This window comes from Mugil cephalus, chromosome 20, assembly GCF_022458985.1.
Source record: "Mugil cephalus isolate CIBA_MC_2020 chromosome 20, CIBA_Mcephalus_1.1, whole genome shotgun sequence".
Taxonomy (NCBI): domain Eukaryota; kingdom Metazoa; phylum Chordata; class Actinopteri; order Mugiliformes; family Mugilidae; genus Mugil; species Mugil cephalus.
The window spans coordinates 17190006-17212828 of record NC_061789.1 but is presented as its reverse complement, the minus strand read 5'-3'; the positions used below and the strand labels follow the sequence as shown (position 1 = coordinate 17212828).

Genomic DNA, 22823 nt, shown 5'->3' with positions numbered 1-22823 from the left:
GTGCCTCATTATACATGACAGGCACAACATTGTGACTAATATTGTGCCTCCAAAACAGTTGTGACTCATCTGGAAACAGACCGTCGTTAGTGGGTGCTGCCATCAAGGAGTGTGCTTGCGACGGACTGAGGGCCCTGGTCTGGTCTGTGTGGGTGGTACATGTCAGCAGCGTGCACATGAACGCCAGGTCCAAACGTTTCCCAGCAGAACACTGAATTCAAGATGGTCAATGCTATTCACGTCTCCTGTCAGTGGTTTCAATGTTGTGGTCGATCAGAGTTTAGGCCTACAAATTTTGCTCCAGTTGCAGTTAACATAACGCATCTTCTCTATTGTAAACAAATTTGATCTAATTAAAGGTAAACCAGCTGGCAACGGCTATGCTTTCATCTCTCCAGTCGACAGTATCAGAGGAAAACCGACATCCTGGACTCATCCTCCCTCCCACACATCTGCACCTAGCTCACAGACCTGCCATCTGTTTCCATAATGACCCTGAACATTTGACCTTATAGTAACCTTAGGGATCAGCTCAGAGCACAACCAATACAATCTGGTTGGTGTTCAACCACTGATGTTATTGTGAGGAGCAATCAGAGGCAAATAAAATATATCTCAGAACTTCTTTCACTCAGCCTTGCTCAAAGCTGCTGTACTTGTGGCACAGTGTGAATGTACCCAGATATTTTCATGACAAGTAAATCAGAGTTTTATCGGGGTAGAAGATTTTAATGTGATTGAAGTAGAATGCGGCAAAAAAATCTCAAACCCAATCATTTTATACTCAGCTGTTACTTTAGATGATTGCTGTTTGTTAAATTTATGGTTATTTGTGAGGGATTAAACCTGAGGGCGGCACTGCTGGTTAGCCTCACAGCAGGAATGTTCCGGGTTTGAATCCAGTTTGCTTAACCGATGATTCTAAATTGGCCATAGGTGCGCATGTGAGTGTGAATGTTTGTCTGTCTCTTTGTGTCAGCCCTGTGAAAGACCAGAGACCTGTCCAGGGTGTGTGTCCTGCCTCGCCCAACGACAACTGGGATAGGCTCCAGCCCCCAGCAACCCTCTAGAGGACAAGTGGTTACAGAAAGCGGAAGAATGTAATTAAACTTGATCATTAAATATTACACCCATCAAACACAACACAATGTTCTGCATAACAATGACACTCCCAATGACACCATCCCTAGCAGGATACACAGACACACATAAACAGTTCAGGAACAACTAAAAACCTCTCAACCCTTAAGACTCAAAGACCCCCACGAACAACATCCTGTTCCCAGACACCCTCAGAAGGTCCATGTCTATTCCCTGATGAGTCACAACTGTTTTGGCGGCACAAGGGAGACCTACACAATATTAGGAAGGTGGTCATAATGTTATGCCTGATCGGTGTGTGTTGAGATGGATTCATTAAGTTGTATGAGGAAAGCATTCATACAAAATGCAGCAAGAAAACCATCATATTTATAAACTTATGACAGTATTTACTTCACATTTGAACAGAATGTCTATTTGACACCGTAGGTAGAGCAGTGGCCTCAAACCAGCTCACCACTAGATGTCAGAAAAAGCTCAGACTTGAATCTCTCTTTCCCATACAACATGGCAGCGTGAATCAGCTGATCTATAGTCTCGGGCCCAGCTGAATCACACAGCCTATTCATCACTTAACTTTACATTACGGGTCATTTATGGTGTGTCCGTGCTGTCAAAATGAACAAGATCTTAAAATAAATTATAAATGACTGAAGTCATAAATGAATCATCTGCACACACTTATCCGGAGAAAGATGGGAAATATTCACAGATCTGCACCCTTTAGGTTTTATGCCACTGAATCACAACGAAATTCCATATAATGTCACAATGGTTCTCTCTCCTACACACATCATGTGAGAACAGACTGACAGCTGGAGACCTCTGATGATCTTGTTTCCCACAGGGATTTCTTCTGGCATCAGGTTATACTTTGGTCTGCCCCCATTAGCACCGGGTGTATTTTCCATAGGGGTGCCACTCTGCGCTGAGCAGGACATGTGCTAAGGGTGCGAGCATGAAAACACACATGAGACGTTCTCATAAACAGAAAAAGCACCGTCAAACCCACAACTGCGGCCACGCAAACACACACCTACTCGCAAACAAGGATCAAGCCGTGACTCAAGCCCAGATGTTTCGGTTATCGGTTATCACGGGTGAGAGCCAGTTGTCACGAAGATGGATGAAGGAATCTGTGAAACGTGGGTTTGATGAGCACTGGCTTTATTTACGTGTATCAGACACAAAGAAGCAGAGGTAAATAATGCTGACGGGTTGAAAGTGTGCCTCGGAAACTGGAGAATTCAGCAAAATTGCGTTCTAGTTGGACAATCATGAGACAGGTGTTTATTTTGGTCACCACCTACGGGAACCTGGTGTCCTTACTGTCGAATGAGCTGCTGTAAACGTAACTATTAAAACAGCCTGCGCTCAGGTGTCCATACATCAGTATGGCCTCCTGCTGGTGGGGGCCAATCACAGCTGAAAATGAGCCCAGCAGGGGAGTGTGGGACCTGGTATTCTAACTCTGAACATCTACCCCCAATGTTAGTTCAACTGGTGTGTCTAAAGACAGCTGCTGCAACCTGTTCGGACACTCACCCTTCACAGTGGACACAACAACCAGTTGTTACGAGTTAAGAGCACAGACTTGCAGTACGAGACTGTCTTAGTGAGAACCATAGCTTGACCTTAGCACTCTTATTGCTGCAGAACACAGCTGCAGCTGGGTTCAGCGGTCAGTTAGCTTAGCTTAGCTTAGCTTAGCTTAGTTTAGCTTAGCTTATTTTAGCTTAGCTTAGCTTAGCTTAGCATAGCACATTCATTATAACACAGTATGAGATGTTACCATCCCTTGTGCCAAGTTTCGGGGCAAAACACATTTGGGAGCCCAGTCCAACTGAACAAAAAAGAAATAAAAATAAACGGCTAGCAGGTCTAGCCGTCAGCTACCAACTAGCAACACATAAATATCATTGATCTTGTACTCTCATTATTTCAGCATACTGTATAATTATGGTCTCACACTTTTTGTAACTTTCCTTAAGTTTCGTTGCAGTTAATAATCCAGATCATTGTTTCAGCTTCTTTTGAATTGTGCAGACAACAGTAACAGTAGGAAATCAAAGCAGACTGTTGCCCATAAAGTTGGAGTAATTTTGTTTTCAGACACATTCCTCTTTTTATTCCTATTTATATGTGTCAGTTATATGTTACGAAGAGACTGATCAGTAAAGTTTTGAGCAGATATACACTGTATCTCACACAAATAAATCACACTGTCACAGTTGTTTCATGAGAATAGTAATAGTTAAACACATTATTCTAACTTTAAGGGCAAACGTGTACATCTGGTTTACGTTTCATTTTATTCAGTGAGCTCTTCTCAGCTGCGAAGCTTGTTCTTTTTGTGTTGTTCTCCTTTTACTAAACCTCAATCACTCTGTTAAAACAGCCGAGTGATGCTCTCGTGTAAGCAGTGACGCCTGCTGCTGTCGCCGAGCCATCATCGCACTGTTAAAGAGAAGGGTTAATGAATGCGCACGTCTTCATGCGTTTTTCAGAGCCGACTTACACGCAGAGGAAACACGGTGGATGTGCACATAACGACAGCTCCACAAAGCAAACAGCGCAGACACCTGCATTAGGTTTGAATACCGACAACAGCTGCGGCCTACTGGGGACGCATGGAGCTGAGACACTTTTGTTTCTGATGTTTGCTGCCAACACGAGCACACACACACACACACACGGGCGTAGCCGCAGCCAAGCGACACACACAGCACTAGGTTGTGTTTTCCTCACGCAGCAAACAAGCCGCAGTTATTTAGTCTGCCTCCCAGTTTGTTTGCCCACTGTCTTTTTTTTTCTCTCCTTTCTTTTGTTGCTCTGCCTTGGGTTGTGTTTCAAGTGAAGTGCTGACTGTACTAAATGACAGTTGCGACTGGGAGGATGATGATGATTAAATGTCAAACGTTCAGCTGAGCCCTTTCTGCAGCACAGTGCTTGCACACAGTCCATAATGTCGGGCTATTCAGTCAACCGGGGTGCTTCCTCTCCCCATCTCAGTTAGGGTTGAGCTCCAGTAAAGTACCATTGGCAGTGAGGTTACGAAATGCAAGGCCCCACTCAGCTCAAAGCCTGCAGGTGGGGTGGGGGTGGGGGCATGTGATGGGCAGCTAATGGATCTCTTACAATAGAATGTGGTGTTGGAAGTGTTTAAAGTTAAAACCTTCATCATGGGTGAATGAGACTGAAATATCATACCTCACAAGATCCAAGGCCGAGAAAGAGAGATCATTAGTTGTTAACAAGAATGGATATTGTTGCTGATGATGAACCATGAGTGTACAAGCCTAACCACAGGCCTGGCCCGTGGGGAGTTTGCAGTGTACAGTGTTTGGGGGAGGTGCAGAAATAAAATACAACCCTACTCCTCCTCGCAGGGTTCACCCTCTCTATCCGCGAGTGTTGCTCTTGGAGGTCATGGCACCTAGCAACAGCCTGGATCAAGTCCTGAAGGAAACACGAGACAGCACACAGGCAGCCGTGCACATGCACACACGGCTTCTGTAGTAACATTTTGCATTTTCTGGTTTAAAACCAGCCAAAAATCTTGCATTGCGCCCCCTCCTCTCCACGCCTTTCCTGCTTATGCACTCCAAACCGTCTGCTAAATATGAAAATGCCCCCAAGCACTTCATCAGCTTTCTCTCACGCCATCCTATCACGTATGAATTGCAGACTTGTTTGTCACGTCAAATATTTGTTGATTTCTTCCCACTACAAATGATTTTTTTTTTCTTTTTTCTTTGGAATAAAAATAACTGAAGTGTAAAAAGTCCAAAAAAGATTATCCAGACGACTTGCTTCACATTCATTGTCACTTTGGTTTTGGTTGCCTTGATTTTTGCTTCCTGTTTACTGTGAAGGCTTTTAAGTGTGGGAGATCACAGGGGTGCATAATTCTGTTTTGGGGTTGGTTTCTTTGTGAAGGCACCCAGATATAAACTCACAAATTGGACCAAAGGAATAGAAGTTTATTCACTTCCTCTGTGAAGGGCTGCTGCCTGGACTGAGGTAAAGCAGTGGGCACTTTTTCCATATTCAGTAATTATACTGCTTGTACTGGTAAGAGCTACTCTCTAGGCTGATATCTAAACACAGGAAACAAGAGCAAGACCAAGCACAGACCCACAGGGCTAGACTCCTCCACAAACAGCTGACTGTTTCCATTGATTCTGCAAATCCTTTTGACATGTCCGTCTCTCGTTCGTTTTCCATCCAGCGCACACTTAATATGCGCACATACATACTGCAGACGCATGCACGTCGTTGTGCATTCCTTGCATGAGTTGCATATGCATGCCCGCGCGTCTGTGCAAAAGGACACTTTTTTTATGCACATTTATGCACACGCATGAGCACATGTGGAATTGCAGGCATACACAGACACCACTAATGCAACGCAGGTTCAGATTTTGGCAATGTGTCATTGATTCCGCATTTAAAGTACTCTCACACATTCGGCATCCTAAAAATAACTGGAGGACTTTGGCTGTCTGCCCAGCCTCCCTAACTGTCAATATGTTATCTTCTCCCTTTGCTGTAGCACTCGGCAGTGTTTAACCCTGCAGCACCACAACCAGTATGACATTCTGTCCCAGACACTGAAAGTTAAACATAAATGGTTTTCATTTGGGCAGCTTCGAGCACGTGACACTGACGCTTCAGTAAAATGGATGGCCTTTTACAGGACTCAGGGCTAACTCAGTTGTTCGGTTTGTTCAGTCGTCAGCTGCTGTATTAAACATTGTCTATGGGATCTAATCTGCTCTTTATTTCGTCTTTGATGTGAAAATACCAGCCAATATGAGGGCATATCTCTGCTTTGTTTGTCTGCATCGTCAGTTGTTGTGTCTATTCTATGAGTCGTAGTCGCAGCTCCCCTGCCTGTTATCTACACCGGCTGCCTATTGATCTTTATCAATCCCACATCTTACTCTCTGCCTCAGTGACTCCAGTCCAGCTTCTCTCTAACATTTTTTGCAGCTTTTTCGATGACGGTTGGAGATAACATGACTTCTGGTATTGTAGCTGTTCTTATTTTCGTTTTTTTTTTTTTTTTGCCTGCGTTGAGGAATGTTTGCCTTTCAGTTTCCAGGCGGATTATGGTCTGGAGCTTTTAAAGAGAGAATTATGTAACTACATTCATTTAATGGAACGAATGAGGGTCTATCTAAATGCTTAGCTACAAACACAGTACACAAACTTGCAAGAACTATGTCAGCCCCTGCATATTTTCCAGGCTCTTTTAGACAAATAGCCGGTCTCAGTGATATACAGTCAAGAGTGGATGAATGGTGTAACGGTGATCATGTAAGATGCTTCAGGTAGAGGCTCCCAGACTCTTAAAAGCTTGGATGCCTCCTCGCCAGACATCGCTCGTCCGTTGCGCAACTTTTTCAGGCAGTTTAGGCATTGACAGGCTGAGGCGGCGTGCGAGCCAGGCGAGGAAACGAAACGGGGGGAATGCGAGGGGTTAACTGGGGTGAGAGGGTCAGAAGTTGAAGCTGGGAATGTTTTCCCTAGCCTGGCCTGCCACTGACACGAGCCTGTATGCCACACAGCCTCCAGGAACAGATGTGCCTAGAACGAGGGGTGGAAACATCTCCCTCCCTGTGGTGTCCCTAATACTGATAAACACTGTCCCTGAAGCACACCAGGACAGGGCAGGAAGAGAGAAGGTACTTGACATGGTATCAGTATAGGTCCGGCTGCCTGTCTCAGAATCCTACTGTCTCTTTTTTTTATATATATAGTCCTATGTGCAGTTTGATTTCAAAATCCTGTAACACAACTCTCTGTGGTAGAATGTGTGTGTACAGTTAAATTCAGACTTTTCCAACAAATTCACCATGTATTTAGGTAACTCTCTTTAAACAATTTTCCACATTAAACAGCCTGTCTGTCACAAACAATCCCCGTGCACAGCTGGAAGTTTCACAGTGGGAACTTCAGGCCAAGTGGTGAAGTGGTTAAAGGGCCTCACAGCGGCCCTATCCCATTACACGAGCCAACAGCCATCAAACAGCAGCCCTCTGTTCACTAACCCAGAATCTAAACTTTTGTTGGACCTAAACACGCTGGACTGTTGGTAGAAGGGGTGGTGCCACAGCAGGATGAAGGTTAAGTTCAATGCTGAACGCAGCAGGAAGGAAATCCTGTCTGAGTCATGGGTGAGGGTCACTGGGGGTCAGTTCCTATCCTAAATTCTTAGTTTGGGGTTGTCAGATAAACACTGACCCCTGACCTTAACAGAGGCGGAGCGGCTGCCTCGTACAGACACTGGGCTTTTCATTGAATATCAAATGCGCAGGCAGAGACCTCAGTCTCAAACGAAACCTCAGAAATATCTGCAATACTCTTTAAGCATATCGAATGATTTGATCAATCATCACCCCGAGACTGCTTAAAAAAAAACAACCACCCAAATGCGAGGCATGCGAGGCAGACCAGACTTCGCATCGCTTTACTTTGACAATCAGTTTGGTTCACCAACATGAGACTCTGGCTGTGATGCGGGCTGCAGTGAAACAGGATCCCGCCGGCAGAAAGTCAAAGGGGAAAGAGTGAGAGACAGAGCCACGGAGAGAGAGAGTGGGAATGGCACTCTCCAGCGCTCTGTCTCTGATCAAGTTGACGCGTGCGATTTGAGTCTACGCACCGTCTCTGTTGGAAGCTCCATAAGCCAAAATGCCAAATTCTACAAATGATGTTGTGAGGAGTGGCAGGAAAACAGATCAGAAGCCAAATTTTCAGTCATGAGAAATACAGCATGACTCCCAATGGGTTTTTTAAACAAAATCACATTTCTGTTGTCGTCAGGATAATTTGGCAGCTCCGCCACATCCATCTCAGCATTCTCAGCAAGTCTTCAATGACTATACTGTAATTCCAGATTCACACCTCACTGTCTTCTGGCAGCTTGTGTTCTTACCGGGAGCCCTGACCAAATCATCCGCCCTACTCCTGATCTGGTGCCTCAGCTTGACTCACTGTATCGGGTTATCTTGCGTGTATCCAAGAATGTGCGTGTGTACCGATAGAGAATCGTGTATCGTCTCCCGGAAAGAGGGGAATGGAGGGACAGAGGAGGGGGCGTAGGAAGAAAGAGAATGAAAAAACTGGGACAAAGTTTACCTCCTTTGTCATCAAATAATGAAAGCATAACCACAGACAGTATTCTACTAACCCTCTCTGATATTTGAGGATTAAGATGATATCACTAATATATTATATAGACTTTTGTTCATTGTACTATACAGCTCTTGCAAAAACCGTAAATGGAAGAAGGGTTTTTCTTTTTTTTTTTTCACTTAGTGGGCTGAGGAAAGGCTCTAAAAATAAAACATATGTTCCTCCAGGTCTGTGGGAGCTGGGGCCCCTAGCGTATTGTTTTGGGATATGGGGGAGGACTGGGAGGATCTGGCCTGGAGAGAGATACTGAGAGAAAGGCTGCTGTGGTTTCAAGAAGAGGATAGAGGAAATATTTCTCCCAAATAAAAATATGGGATTATATAGCTATACAAACATGTAAATATTAGCAAGAAAGAAATTTGCAATGATGTGAGTTAGGTTCTTTTATTCTTTCCTGTAATTACTGGAGGTTGAAATGTGGGGCATTGTGTTTTGTGTGTGTGTGTGAGAGGAGGTCAGACTTGCTGTCTATAAGGCTAAGTACACCCCAGCTCAAAAGGCGCATCCGTGAGCCTTTATATTGATTTTGAAACCCCTGGAGGACACAAAGGGGACAAGGGTTAAAAGTATGCGAATGGCAGATGTGCTCATGGGGCTTGGTGCAAAAACTGTTGTGTGCTTGTATTTTGGTGGAAAATCTGAATGAAAGAAGAAAGAATCAAAATAAAGTGTTAGACTGTGCAGGCTTGGTGCCGAATGAGTTAACGCCAGCTGACTGGGATGTGTGGGGGGAGTCTGCACAGAGCAGAGAGGGGGGGAAATGAAGGGATATTAAGGGAGAAACAAGCATGAGTGCCGTGGGGGCTGGATGTGTCACGTGTCTGGATTTAGCACCAGTCCTCCCACCTCCTACCGCTGCATCTTTGAACACTGTTTGAAGAGTAGAGTTGAGGAAGGAGTGTGTGTGCTCACAAAAAAAAGCAGTAGAGTTAAAACAAAAAAAGAAAAAGGAATAACATCTGCAAAAAATGCAGGGAATGTAAAAGGGCTGTGGGCAATAATATGACACTATCGATTTGACCACAGGTTTTTAAGTCAGTCAACAATGATCTGATATTTACTCTCTACCAGTGAAGCTTGTCTTCATCTTGATATGTAAAAAGTTGTATTACAAGCTGTAATGTAAATATAGTACACTCACTTCCACCCGGACTCTTTCATTCTCCTTGTTATGGTACTTTATACTGATTCTATCATAAAATTTTTTTAAATTAAATGTATGTAACAGATATTTTTGTATCAAGGTTATATTACCAGTTTATGACACATTTCTGTGACTAAACAATGTTAAATGCAGTATAAATACTAAGACCTGAAACATGCCATCCTGAATAGAAAGAATGTAGACTTTTAGTGCAATGTTACCATAATCTAAGTAAAAATTTGAATGAACTGAAAAAGTAAATGGTCTGAATCCGTCATTCATTATTGATGACATTCTCCCCTAAGTGACTGTAGCTAAATAACCACAGCAGTAACTCATCTCAGGCCAGGAATCACATTAAAATGTCTGAATGAATATTGATTGTTCAGTTTTAACATCAGTAACCCCATGTCCATTATATTTCTCAGTTTGAACACACGTGTCAAACATATGACCTGCGGGTCAAAAGCGGCCTGCTAGAGGATCTAACCTGGCCCACAGCATGAATTTACAAAGTGACTTTTATTCCTAATTTGTTTGAGTCAAAGAAATGGACAGAACACAGACCCAGGGTGAAACAGCAGACCGCAATTACACTTAGAAATTTAATTTTTTTAAAGGATAGTTTATTACATCTAAACATTTTCCTGATTTACTTGTTCTTTTTGCGCAAAAACAAATAATAGTCAAAAATACACAAAGTTCTACACAAATGTCATTATTTTACTATGTTAAATTGTCCTCCAAAGTAAAATGACTTTGACACCCCTGCTTTAGAAGAAAGTTTCAGAGGAAAACACAATAAAGACAAATTGAAGTCACTGCACTGACTGCAGAGCCAAACACACCTCGCTATATGAATTTCCACAGACATCACAGGGGATTCGTGAGTTATTATAAAAAATATTCCTACTAATGAGGACAACAGACAGTTGTTATAAGAGTATTATGGGACATCATGGCGATTTGGATGATTTGATTACTGTCGTCCACCGCAGGACATGTGATGTTCTGTTGGGGTGTACGGTCGGGTCTTGTGGGCGTGTTATTCCGGGGAGTGTCCGCGCTTGGCCAATCACCGGTTAGACCTGAGCTAGTGGGCGTGGCGTCGTCTCCCACACCATCCTGTCCCAGCTGCAGCACGCTGTAGTTGAAACTGAGGAGTGAGACAGCCGTTCTGCTGAGGTGGGCTTTCACCTCACATAGCATATGTGCGTAGGAAATGTTAATATCAACAGAGCTGCTCTTGACAGGCGCTCTTTAACCTACAGACCCAGGTTGGGACAGTAAATACCTTTTTTTTGTTGTTTTTGTTTTTTGTTGCACTTCGTGTGAAGTTCATACCGGGATAGCAAGGTGTCGCGATCGAAGCAGCTGGAGTCCTAGAAAAGAGGCGAGGGTTTCTCCTTGAGCCGCTTCTCTGTCGGTTGTCTCGGGACGAGGACCGCTGTCATGTTTCATTAGCAGACGTTCTCTGTGTGTCTCGGTCAGATATGAGAGAATAGGCTTATGCTACACTTCATCCTCCCCGCTGGATATCTATGGAGAGGGGTATGCTGTATGCTCTCACGCACTTGGGAGGTACTTGCGGCCGAGAGACAACTCCGTGAATGTTAAATTCACCGACCTGGATAGCGGAACACGACTGATTTAACCTCATTTGAATGCCTTTGCAAGGAGTTTGCTGGTTTCTGTGCTGCAGGCAGGGCTTCAGTTTGCTCCGACGGGACTATGGGGAGAAAGAGGAGGAAGAGTCTTTTGAATTGCGCAACAAGGAGGACTTGACTCCCAATGGACGGGTAAGAGCTCTCCACCTGCACTAGGCGACACCTCGTGCTCATGAACACTTCATAATATGTACTTTTGAAAATGTCAGTGGTGACTGTTAGGACTTTTGGTCTTCCTCGTGACTCATTGAATTCTGTGAAAGAGGGCCAGATTCAAGAGTGTAATTTATTCTTTTGTGCAAACAGTTCTTGATATAAAAGCGATTACTCTTGAAATGTAAATACAGATTGCAACTTCAGCCTATGATAAGAAATTCAGTCTGTGCTCACAAGATTGCCCCCGCTGAAGTGGCCAAGCTGGAGTGTTGGCATGTGAGCACATTGTGTTATCTGTTAACTTTGTCTGTGCGACTTCATCACCCTGCTCGGTGCAAGCCCCAGTCGGTGATGCAGCACACAGAATGCGCTGCTGCCCAGCTTGACGTTTAGGTTTGCATGATCTGGGAGGCAGTGTTGAGCAATCCCGCACGCACGCTCTGATGCAAACTGTAAAACTCGGCGTGCTGAAGTGATCCTGTGTGTTTGGCCTCCCTTCGCTCAATTGCAAATAAGACTGTGGCCTTGTCTTCTCTGTAATGTTAGTCATCTGATCAGGCACAGAGAGTTCAGCATTGTCCACCCACTTGTGAGGGGGCATTGTTGCCTTGAATTGAGGTAGGCTTTTGCTATATAAGCCAACATGCAAGTCTGTATGTACAGCACACTAGAAAAATCTACCCTTAAATATTCACCAGTGGTTTTTGCCTTTCCAAATATAAGACACGCACTTTAAACGTGCAGTTTCTCAAAATGTTTTCAGTGCAAGCTAAATTTGCATCATGTGTTATTTCATATTGTTGGGATAAGTTTTGCCGGTGAGATATAAGTTAAACTAACACCATTGCTTTGCAGATGTGAGAATTATCAGTTGGAGCAACTACTTGCATATCCTGTTGTATATATCTATTGGCCCTTTGTGCGCTTGCAACCAACCAGTATGACACCAGAGCAATTTGCATGAAAGCGATGGAAAACAGATAAGTTTAACACAGTTATAGGCTCAACAGAAGTCTACCGGCACCAACAACCACCAGATAAGAGCAACATCTGTTGCTCAGTGTTATCCAGAGAGGTGTTGGTGTGGAGCCCACCCAGTCTTGGCCATAATGTACTGTCTGGCTGGCCTCTGGTGGTCAGCTGTGCTCCATAGCTGTAATCGATACAAGATCACAGTAACACGTCCCGATAGAGACGGCTGATGGCCTTCTAAACTGAGACACAGGGATATTTTTCCTGTAACCTTCCTGGATCTACGTGGGTGGATTTGGCTTAGTGTTTATTGAATTGCTGATTGTTTGAAGAAGGTCAGGCTTTATAACATTACATTGATTAAAGGACTCAATTCAGGCCTTCTGCTGTTTAGCCTAGCGCAAATAAAGACTGGAACGGGCATAATTGTCACAAAATAGCCCAAACTATCAATTTTACCCTTGTCAAAATCTTCACATAGATTAGCAACTAGTAACTGAAACAACATAGCTGTAATAAAGTGCAATGATGTTTACTTTTGTACATCATCACTTATTAGTCATTGCATGTCAAGCCAAGCCCACTGAATTCACTGCCGTCGATCTCAGTCATAGTAAACACAGAGGTAGTAGGGCTGATTTGTTTTTGGATTTGTCGGAATACAGAGAAAATCTTCAAAAGCCAGTTCAAAGTTTGGAACCTCTTAATAAATAATTCCCGTCTAATCTGCCTTTGAATACGTGGTAGTGCGAAACTGTCAACTGTGAAGCTCATAATGCTTCTTTGTCTTTAGAGCTGCTCTGTCCTCTACAATGTTCCATCACTGACCTGAGTCCTGGCTCTATTGATTTGTGCTTGTAAATATTCATGAATATGAATTGACTTGTCCCGAACCGTAAAATGTTAGTCTGCCTCTATTAATCTGAGTGATACATTTGCCCTACAGGAACATTTTGTCTTAATGTATCATGTGCTTAGGGCTCTTCCGTTGATCAGATTACTTCATAATGGAAGGAACCATTTTATTGACTGTTGTAACTGACGATGTTCATCAAGTAGCCAAATGCTGCAAAACAATTATTTGGGCCTTTCTTCTGACACCAAGATGGGAATGAGCTATTGATTATCAGTTCCTTATTGTTTGCTGGCCATCAGTTCTCTCGAGCAAATCCTATTTCCTCTTGATCCTTGTCACTAGTCTTTGCTGGACATTGTACATTAGTGTCAATAGTTCACACTGGGCCAATAATTAAGACCTCCACTGAACCACTCTTTACCAATACTGTCAGCTGACCAACGTCGGCTAATACGCCCTGGAACTCCCCCGCAGAATATACAGATTTAGGCAGTTTTACTGTTTGGCTTTCCATGGTGTCAACAGAGGGGGTGGTGCAGGGTGGATGGTTGATGACCTCAGTGATAGGTATGGGAAAGCCCTGCAGGGCTACCTACCATCTTCCACCAAGAGAACTCATTTACGGTTCAGAGTTTTCCAAGTTACATTTTCAGACGGTGGGTCAGACCTCCCTGGGTGTGCGTGTGTTTTTGGGGCTTTCTAATGCTGAAATACTCCATTTAGTAGGCCTCTGTCCAGCTCCTGTCAGGGATGACCACAGTAACCCACAGGTCTGGTGGAGTCTCCCTCCTCAAGACATCCAAAAATCTCACCACAGTCTTCTGCGTTGTTTTTCAACATGTTGCCAAGAGGATGCCATGACGTGTAGCATCCACGTCCAATACCAAAGCCATATGCTGTGCTAACCCCGTTCCCTGCCAGGGTCCTTCTTACTGAGGTTGGAATCATGAGTCAGTGCTGACATTTATGCAAGCTTGGCCATCAAGAGCACAGTGCCATGTTAGAACCTTTTCCCTTCATGTTTACAGCCCTCATTCGAAGAAACTGCCCTTCAGCAGCTGCCCAAACAGTCACACTGAGCTGAATGCCTCCAGTGTTGGGACAGCTAGGCACTAATTTTAGGCCAGGACATCCGTCATTCCCTCTTCTTTCCATGTTTCCTTTGCAACCTTTATTCAGTTTTTATGTAACCTTTACCATTAAACTACATAGTGTTTAGGCCAGGGCAGTTGTAAGTATGGATTGGAGCACCGCAGTGCATCCTGTTACTTGGAACAAACAGGCACAGTCCAGCTTCGCAGAGAGTGGGTCCCATTAACCATCACTACTGCCCTCTGCCTTCAGAGGTGTCACGGTAGGCTGGTTTATATTTGGTTTCCGTTGCGTCTCTGCCTCACCACCTCCAGGCCACACATCTGGTCTTCAGGCCGACACTGGCTGAGCCCAAGCATTTCCTCCTGGTTACTCAGCCTCCCAGGAGAGCTGAAGGGAGAGAGAAAGAAAGCGAGAGAGTAGGCTGGGGAAAGCGAGAACGGAAGTCTACCACGGAACGAACACATCACGGCATCTTTCCCTCTTTTCCTCCGCGCTCTGCTCTAGTCTGGAGTGATTCATCCCCTGCCCTTCCAAAGGGAGATCTTTTGCCAGGACTCTGCATCGCACGCTATCCTTGTTCCTCATCCCAGAGCCCATTATGTTTATTGGACAGCTATATTTCTGTAAAATGTCAAATTTTGTCAAGAATGACTCAAGTATGTTGACTCTGTCTAGCCGTCCCCTTAGTTTATTGATCGTCTGATCAGTTTACGTTATAAAATTACAGCTTTTCCCACTGACGTGATTAGTTTTGATCTGTTGGCTGTCTGAATTTTATTTTCTGAGGTCGTTGGCTTGGCTTAATCATTTACTGTATGGTTATGGACAGAGAGAGGGAATTACCATAAACATTCTATTCCATTCATAAGTCACTTTCTCACACTGTTCAGTTATTCTTGCTTGTCTGGTTTGACATTTCCAGCACTGCCCATGAGTTAAACATTAATGAAATTTCATTATGCAAACCCTACCCTTTTCCTCATTTGCCTCAGTGTCCATCTGCCTTATAAATATAACACAGATTCCATACTAGCTTATAAATTTGCAGTTCATGTTTTCTTTGTTATTTTTGAGCCATCTAAAAAGAAGCACTAGACTGTTTTTGTGGGGCAATGTCTATACTTAGGGTAGTTTGCCCAGTAGTAAAGTGTGGTGTGTGAACTGTGAGGGGCCCAGAACTGACCTGGATAGTGTTTCAGGTAGGCCAACACCCCGAGTTGGGCTGGGGCAGCCACAGGAGCTGGCTCAAGGCTGTGGTTCACATAGACAACAAGTCAGGCCACTGGGACACGCTGTGCTGCTCTGCACAACAGGGAATCGGTCCAAATTGCACACAGGCAAGCTCTGGTGTCTGATGGGGTTTTCCAAGGTCGGAATGGGAATCAAGGGGCCGGAGCACTGGGAAAGGAAACATCTTCTCCTATCTTCTGCTTCATGGGGACTCCTGGAATGAAAAGTTCATTGTTCCACCCGTGAAATTTGATTTTACATGTCTGCTTGTGGTGGCCCCATTTTAGCCCGTAGAGGCACTAGGTCCAGTTTCAACACAAAATGAATTTCTAGGAAAGCATGTTTGTGATTTGATATTAATAGCTGGTGTGCAGTTGGTGTGTGCTTCTCTGAGTAAAATTTATGGCTCTATTCTGTATTCAGTGCTTTTACCAGACAAAGTGTGGTTCAAATACATCACCTCCACTGGTCTCTTTGTGCTTTTGTTCAGACGAACAGCATTTTACCTTCAGTCTTCGGATAGAGAACATGAAAGCAACTGTTCCAATGAGCTATTTCCAACCCTAGGTTTATTTGTAGGACAACATTCTTAAAGAAATGATGGCCTGAAGAACAGCATTCTGGGGTGTGATGACTGGGGTGCACGCAGCTCATGCACAAAAGATTCTTCTGTTCCCATTTCTTAAGTTAGCCTGTTTTGCATGCCATATTTCTCCCTACCAGCTTACCCCTTGCAAGTGAAAGCCAAGCATTACAGGAACAGTGCAGCTATGTGCTGAGGCTGCCAGGGGCGTCTGCGTGCTCTACTGTAACATGGCCACTGAAAGCAAACCATTGAGGAGCCACTCCAACCTGTGGACTAGTTCTAAGGACAGACTTGCATTATCATCTGTTTACTCATTTCTCTCTCTTCTGTTGACAGACTCCAGCTGAGGTGATTGTTTCTCAACCAACTTGCACAGCCAATGGGACAAACGGGTAAGAGGAGAGAGATTTGTTCCCCCTTAACATTTTTAGGAAGTAATAGTTCCTTCTTGCTGGGAATTTATGTACTTATCCGTAGACTGGCGCATGTGTCAGATTTTTCACTTCCTCCGCAGTATCTCACGGGGTTCTCCCCACGGCCATGCAGTTACACTTTGATTGCATGTGTACATTAATCAGACACAACATGGAGAAGTAAATAACAATTGACCATCTTGTAACAATCCAATGTTCTGCTGGGAAACCTTTGGAGCTGGCATTCATGTGGACGATACTTAGACATGTGCTGCTCACCTTGACCAGACCAGGCTCTGTAGCTATGGCGCTCCTTGATGGCAGCAGCCGTCCCCAGCAGGATTCACCTTGACACAGACGCACACAAAAATGATTCAGGAACAACTCAAAAAACACGAAGAACAGCACAAGGTGTTGACCTGGCCTCCAAACTCACTAGATCCCAAACTGATCAAGTATCTGTGGGATGATCCACAGAGGCCCCTCCCCTCAGCCCATAGGACTTAAAGGCCCACGTCCATTCTCTGAGTGTATATAATGCACCTACCATGTATTTATTAGTTTTCAGACTTTGAGTTTACTCTTTGATTTTTGCTCTTGTCAGTGATTAACAGAGGTGGTTGTGTTTAACCACTATTATAATGTTGCCTATCCATGCTCTACATCAGCAAATCCAGTTAACTTGTTAGTTTGAAAGCTGCACACTCAAACTGCTGGTCCCGAGGAGCGTGTACGCATGTCACAAGTAGCGAAATTCAAATAGTCACGTGTCTTACAAGCGAATGTTGGTGACAATGAAAAGACGTGATTCATGGAAGGCTTGATCCAGACTATTAGTGCATGACTGTGATCTCAGACAGTGATGTAGCCAGGCTCTGCTCCACTCTATCTCTGGCATCGTTCCCTTATCATCCCCCCCTTCCCCTGTCCCCTCATCCACAATCTCTGCTGTGCATCTGCCGACTCACAGGCAGTGAGTCACAAAGCTCGACGTATAGGTCCATCACGCTCCACAAAGGAATAGACAACGGTCTGCAACAACTCCCAACAGGAATAGAGCTGCCCCAGGAAGTGGGTAGGTGACTCTAGACAGATTTTGCTGTAGTCATACAGGACATGCTGTCTCTTGAGGTTTGAGAGAAGAAAGAAGGAAGGAAAGAAGTGAGGACTGGACTGGGTGACTCAGTCCTACCTCAACAGCACTCCCAAAAGAGGTGTGGCTCAGAGTTGTGCGTATGTGTGTCACTTCTATAATGTAGTGGAAGTGTCCTCAGGCCACATGGCATAATTAACAACTGGTTCTGAAGGGAGTGTGTTAAGAGCATGGCTGTAATCATCACACTGAGTGCAGAGATTAGAGAGCGTAGTGCTTGGTCATTACCTGGCCAATGGGAGGACACACCCAGAAGTTCAGCGGTATGAAGGGGAAAGCCAAGCCCAGTTCTGATAAATCAGCACTGTGCTATGTAGCAAAAGGGTAGAGTAGCTCTGGTTTACTTTGTACTTTTATTGAACTATTGAATGGAACTGTCTAGGTGGAGATGTTGATCTAAACACTTATGCTGAATAATGGCCCATATGAGATTGTTGTGATTTATGTTTGCAGACTGAGGAAAATGTGGCCATGCTGAGATATTTAGTCACGCTACAGATCTGATGTGGTTAAGGAGGCAGATAGATCGGCCCACGTCTGCAAAAACACAGTGGTGACTTCAAACACGTCTGCCTGTAGTGGTTTTGCAGTTCAGGGACCTCAGTCAGTCCTGTGATATAATGGTGCTGTGTGTTTCAGCTATGTTGCCGTATGAGGAAGTTGCAGGCAAATAGACTACAGCAGTAGTCACTTTATGTGGAAAATGTCATGATTTGTGTAGTATGCTTTTGAGTCTTGGAACGGAAAGTGACACAAACATGGCTACAAGCCACACACATTTCTAGTATTTTTCCTAATAGAACATTACACATAGGCTTAGAGTGATCAAAGCATCTCGCTGTCACCCAAATATCACATCATCATAGCATATCATAGAGAATCAGGAGAATGTCACAGGGTCAATTTGTTGTGTGTTTGGCCCTGGTCGTGCCATTTTCAGGCAGATCCCACCAAGTATCGAGCTGCTTGCTCCATCCTGTTGAGCTCATACTCAATTCACATCTGTCTTACATCATCACTACCTTTTCACCATCACTTTCCTCACCCTCAAGTTCCTTCTCATATCTGGGGCAGGGCAGTGCAACTCGACACCTGTATTTCCCACCATTTTCTGCTTTGCCTGTAGCTTCCCCTTCGTTGCTTCACAATTCTTGCCATTTTATGCAAGCCACTACTGTTAAGGATGTATTTCATGTGTTAGTAAGTGGGTGTGTGTGTGAAACAAGCGGGTGCTTGTGTAAAGATGTCAGCAGTGGACTTGGCTGTCAGTCTTCCTGACAGCCAAGCATCCATGTTTCTGTGTTTGTAACAATCAACAAATTTGGAAAAAAAGGTTTCAATTCACTTCGCCAAATTCCCAATCAGAATGACTGCGTTTGAACTAAAAAAGCCACTTTCTCTGCATCATAAAATATTTTGCTGACAGTACGCACTCCTTCAATCGCAAGCTCAGACTTCCTGTCACACAGCCCTCCTACTCCGGTCTCAAAACATGACTTTTTTTCCCCTCTCCCCTCTGCCTGGTCCAGGCTTTCTTGGCAGTGGTCTTGAGTAAACAGTGTATTTTTAGCTGGAAGGTCATATAGGCCCAGTCTTAATCACCACATTCCCATTTTCCCACCAGCCCAGTTTCAGCCAGAGGCCCATGCAGTCAGCCCATGCACTGTGGGGGCGGGGATAGGGACTGGAAAGAGAAAGAGAGGGATCTCTGCAAACCAGAGAATCTGTGATTGTTTAGTGTTATAGCATTACCCAGTGCAGCTTAATGAAGGTCTCAGACAGTATTCTTGAACCTTGATAATGTCTAGTGTACTGTGGGTAACTCGATTGTGTGCAGCGCATGAGCTTTAATGGAGCTGGATATCGTCACCCGGACGAATCATTATCTATCCCTGTGAAACATCTGCGCAGTGGTCATTTTTTGCAACGGTGCATGTTCTTGTGGTTGCAAGGACCTACTTTGTATGCTGGGACATGTTTCCACCGCGGTCATTTAAAGCCCTGGAGCAAGGACACCACTTTTCTGACTTTAATTAGTGTCTCAGCATTGTGATTTGACCCTGGATCGAAATCAATTACTCCAGTCGCTACCACCAGACAGACGGTCACCGATCAGCTCATTGTGCCTCTCACACAGCCGGATTTTAAGTGTGTCACTGTCATTGTCAGCGCAAAAAAAAGTCAGTCCGTAACAGTAGAACGGAAACGAAGGTGTGCGCTCCGTCTGTTGAGCTGGCTGCTTTTGTAGTGTTACTTTTCAGGAGCTGGTTGAGTGAAACGAATACATTTAATCTGCTTGAGAGCAACTCGTTGATCTCCAGAAATGACTAAGTCAATGTTTCAAATAATTTAATTCAAAATTCCAGTCATTCATAGGCCTACCATGTGTCCATTTAATGTTTTTTATTAAAAAAAAATTATTTTTAATTACAATCTAATCACTATGACATTAAATGGGCATGGCTGTAAACCGCTTTTGATTGTTTGGAATTTGAAATGGATTTGAAAAGGTCATTGTAAATTGAACATTAAGCTATGATTACACATATTACTCATTCGTATCACTCTTCCACGTTGACGGCACGGTCAACGTGGAAGAGCGAGCAGCATCACGGCCATATATGGAAAATGGAGCTGTCCTAGCTTCCATCACGGCCAGCGCAGCCTTCGCATACTTTGGCTAATTGGACGTTCGTGGGCGTGTACGCACCATACCTGATATCTGCCTGATCCTCCTGTTAGTGTTGTCACACCTGCTAGGGTGGGACGCCGCATGAGTTTTTTGTGGGATTTGATGACATCATGTAATACACAGAAAGGGATCTCCACCCAGCCAAGCCTGGTCAGATTGGAGCCAATTTTATACACCTTTTATTATGGAGGAGTAGTTGTGTTGCATTGTGCCATTTTTTCTGCCATTGTTTAGTTTGTGGGTCAGGCAGTCATTTTGATAAACCAATGGAATTCGGTAGTTCGCGAGAGGAAAAAGAAGTTAATCTAGAAGATTAGTGTGAACACGTGTTTTTCTTGACAATACCAATAAATGAGGCTTTCCAAATAAATAATACACTTTGGCATGTCCTTTGTTGCCTCTGGTCAACCCCGCGATCTTCCGAGCAGCTTTATTTGTGTTGTTTCGACAAAATGGGATGGGACGTTATATCTGAGGACGTCCAAGAGCAGGACAAGACAAACTGATAGATAAATGTGTGCTGAAGGGCTCATTTCATCACCACACACACGGGATAATTCGTTGGGTGTGCACCGTGCAGTGTCTCACTTCTGTACAGGGGACAGATGACATTACGACTGGCGCAACTGCACAGGATGTTAATGTGTGCTTTGGAGTTATTATAGAATCAGTGTACATATGGGGAAACAATTCTCTTCCTCTCTTCAATCATGTTTCTTCATTTCTGATTCGCATTTTCATGACTTCCCCCTTTTCTTCTTTGCGTGACAGCTGGTATTTTTTTTATTTTTTTTTTATTTGCCGGTCTGATCACATATATAGGATTCAGGTTGCCTCCATTTTTCCTTTCAGTTTGCAGTACAATCATTTCTTTTATAAAGCAGCTCGTCTCTGTAGGCCGCGCGTGCAGTATGTTAACCCCCGAACGACAGAGCGGAGGGAAAGTCCTGATTTTTAGCACATTTTGGATTTCGCCAGATGAGCAGTGTGACGTTAAAAATGCTTCTCCTCGCCAACGCTCGGTCCTCGAGGGCAGGCGAGAAGGAGGTGCTGTCGGTAGATGTGCCGTCTAATCCCCATGTCAAATTGTTTCCTGCGCTCCACAGGAAGTTGCCCGATGAAGGCCCCACCGTCACAGCCCCGGCTGGGGCTTCTGGGAATGTGGGGGTGGTAGCACTGGGGGAAAAGATTGGAGGCCGGGCCGAGGCTGTGGGGCTGCTGGACAGCTGTGGAGAGTCGAGGCTCTCACATCAACAGCGCTTCGACATTTGGCCCAAGCTGCACAACATGTTTCTTCATTTATCAGCCATTTTCTATCAGGTTTCTTTGAAATATCTGTTCTTTGTTAAGTAACTACAGGCAGCCAGAGGCTATGTGTGACATCTCCGCGTGGATGTGTGTGTGTCTTGTGTATCTTTAGGTACTCTCGCGTTCATTTTTCTTCCCCAGAGTTTTCTGCTTTTTGACATCTATTTAGGTTTAATCTACTTTTGGAGCGCATGAGGGTTTCATATTACCCCTCGACACTCTGTCAGAGGAAAAGTTGTTTTTCTGATTGGTTACACTGTCTTTAGATTGTCCCTTATGTCTGTATATAATTATAGTGTACACACATTTCGCTCAGTGAAAAAATGTGCCATCTTGGAAGTTTAATCTTGTTTAAATAATCAGATTTCTCACATATACTGAGACATTCAGAGGATTCTCAGTAGTAGCAGCCTTAACCCTTGGACTGGCATTGTAACCGCACCATGATCTTTTTTGTAGTAGTAGAAGAAGAAGACAATAAAAGTGCTTAATTTCTCATTTTTTACCCAATTTCTAACCATTGCTAGTCATTCAGTTTGTAAGATACACAAATTTGTAAATCAGCTGTGAACACATTAAATATACATATATCTAAGCTATGGCTTCTATACTTTTTGAGATAAAGCTCGAAAATATACATCAAACAGCTCAAGTATTTATATTGTAATCTGTATAATCTTGGAACACTTTAATAATTATGTGTCAAAATACTCAGTTTGCAGCACAAACTATTAACATAGAGTAAAAAGGAATGATATTTAATCATGTGGAAGACAAAGGGTTAATTAACGCCGCCGTGGCCTGCAGTCAGTCTCACGTTTAGGACAGGGATGTTGGACACAATAGTCAAAGTGGCTATGAAGGTCATGCATTCTGTGCCGCTAAAGGTCAAAACCTGGGTTTGGACTGCGGGCGGAAAAAATATTTCCCTGTGTGCGAACGCTATAGAAGAATGCCAGTATATCTCATATTCTACAGAGCAGCACTTTTTTCTGTATCCCGCCATGGTGGACACGGCTTTAACTGGCTCCAGTCCTGCTGTGCGTTGTACAAGTTGGTGAGAGGTTGAGACCTCAACAAGTGATGATATTTAGTGCGTACTAAATGGAGATCTAGAAACTGAAGCAATACCAACATGCCCTGTGTGAATTCCAGACACCGTGCTCCACACGGGGAGTAGCTTTCTATAGATCTCCGTCCCCTCAGGGCCGTCTGTCTGGGTGCATGTCTCCGTAATGTAGCAGGGG

The 22823-nt window shown here is 44.1% G+C and overlaps 1 protein-coding gene across 1 annotated transcript in view; it reads left to right on the top strand.

Annotated features, from left to right (window-relative positions):
• Positions 1–10591: 10591 nt before the first annotated feature.
• plekhh3 (pleckstrin homology, MyTH4 and FERM domain containing H3) overlaps positions 10592–22823 on the top strand; it is a 29722-nt gene continuing 17490 nt past the window's right edge. Inside the window, exons 1-2 of the mRNA XM_047571649.1 lie at positions 10592–11247; positions 16347–16402. Of these exons, the coding sequence (XP_047427605.1) occupies positions 11113–11247; positions 16347–16402 (191 nt within the window). The 5' untranslated portion in view covers positions 10592–11112. The remainder of the gene's footprint in view (positions 11248–16346; positions 16403–22823) is intronic.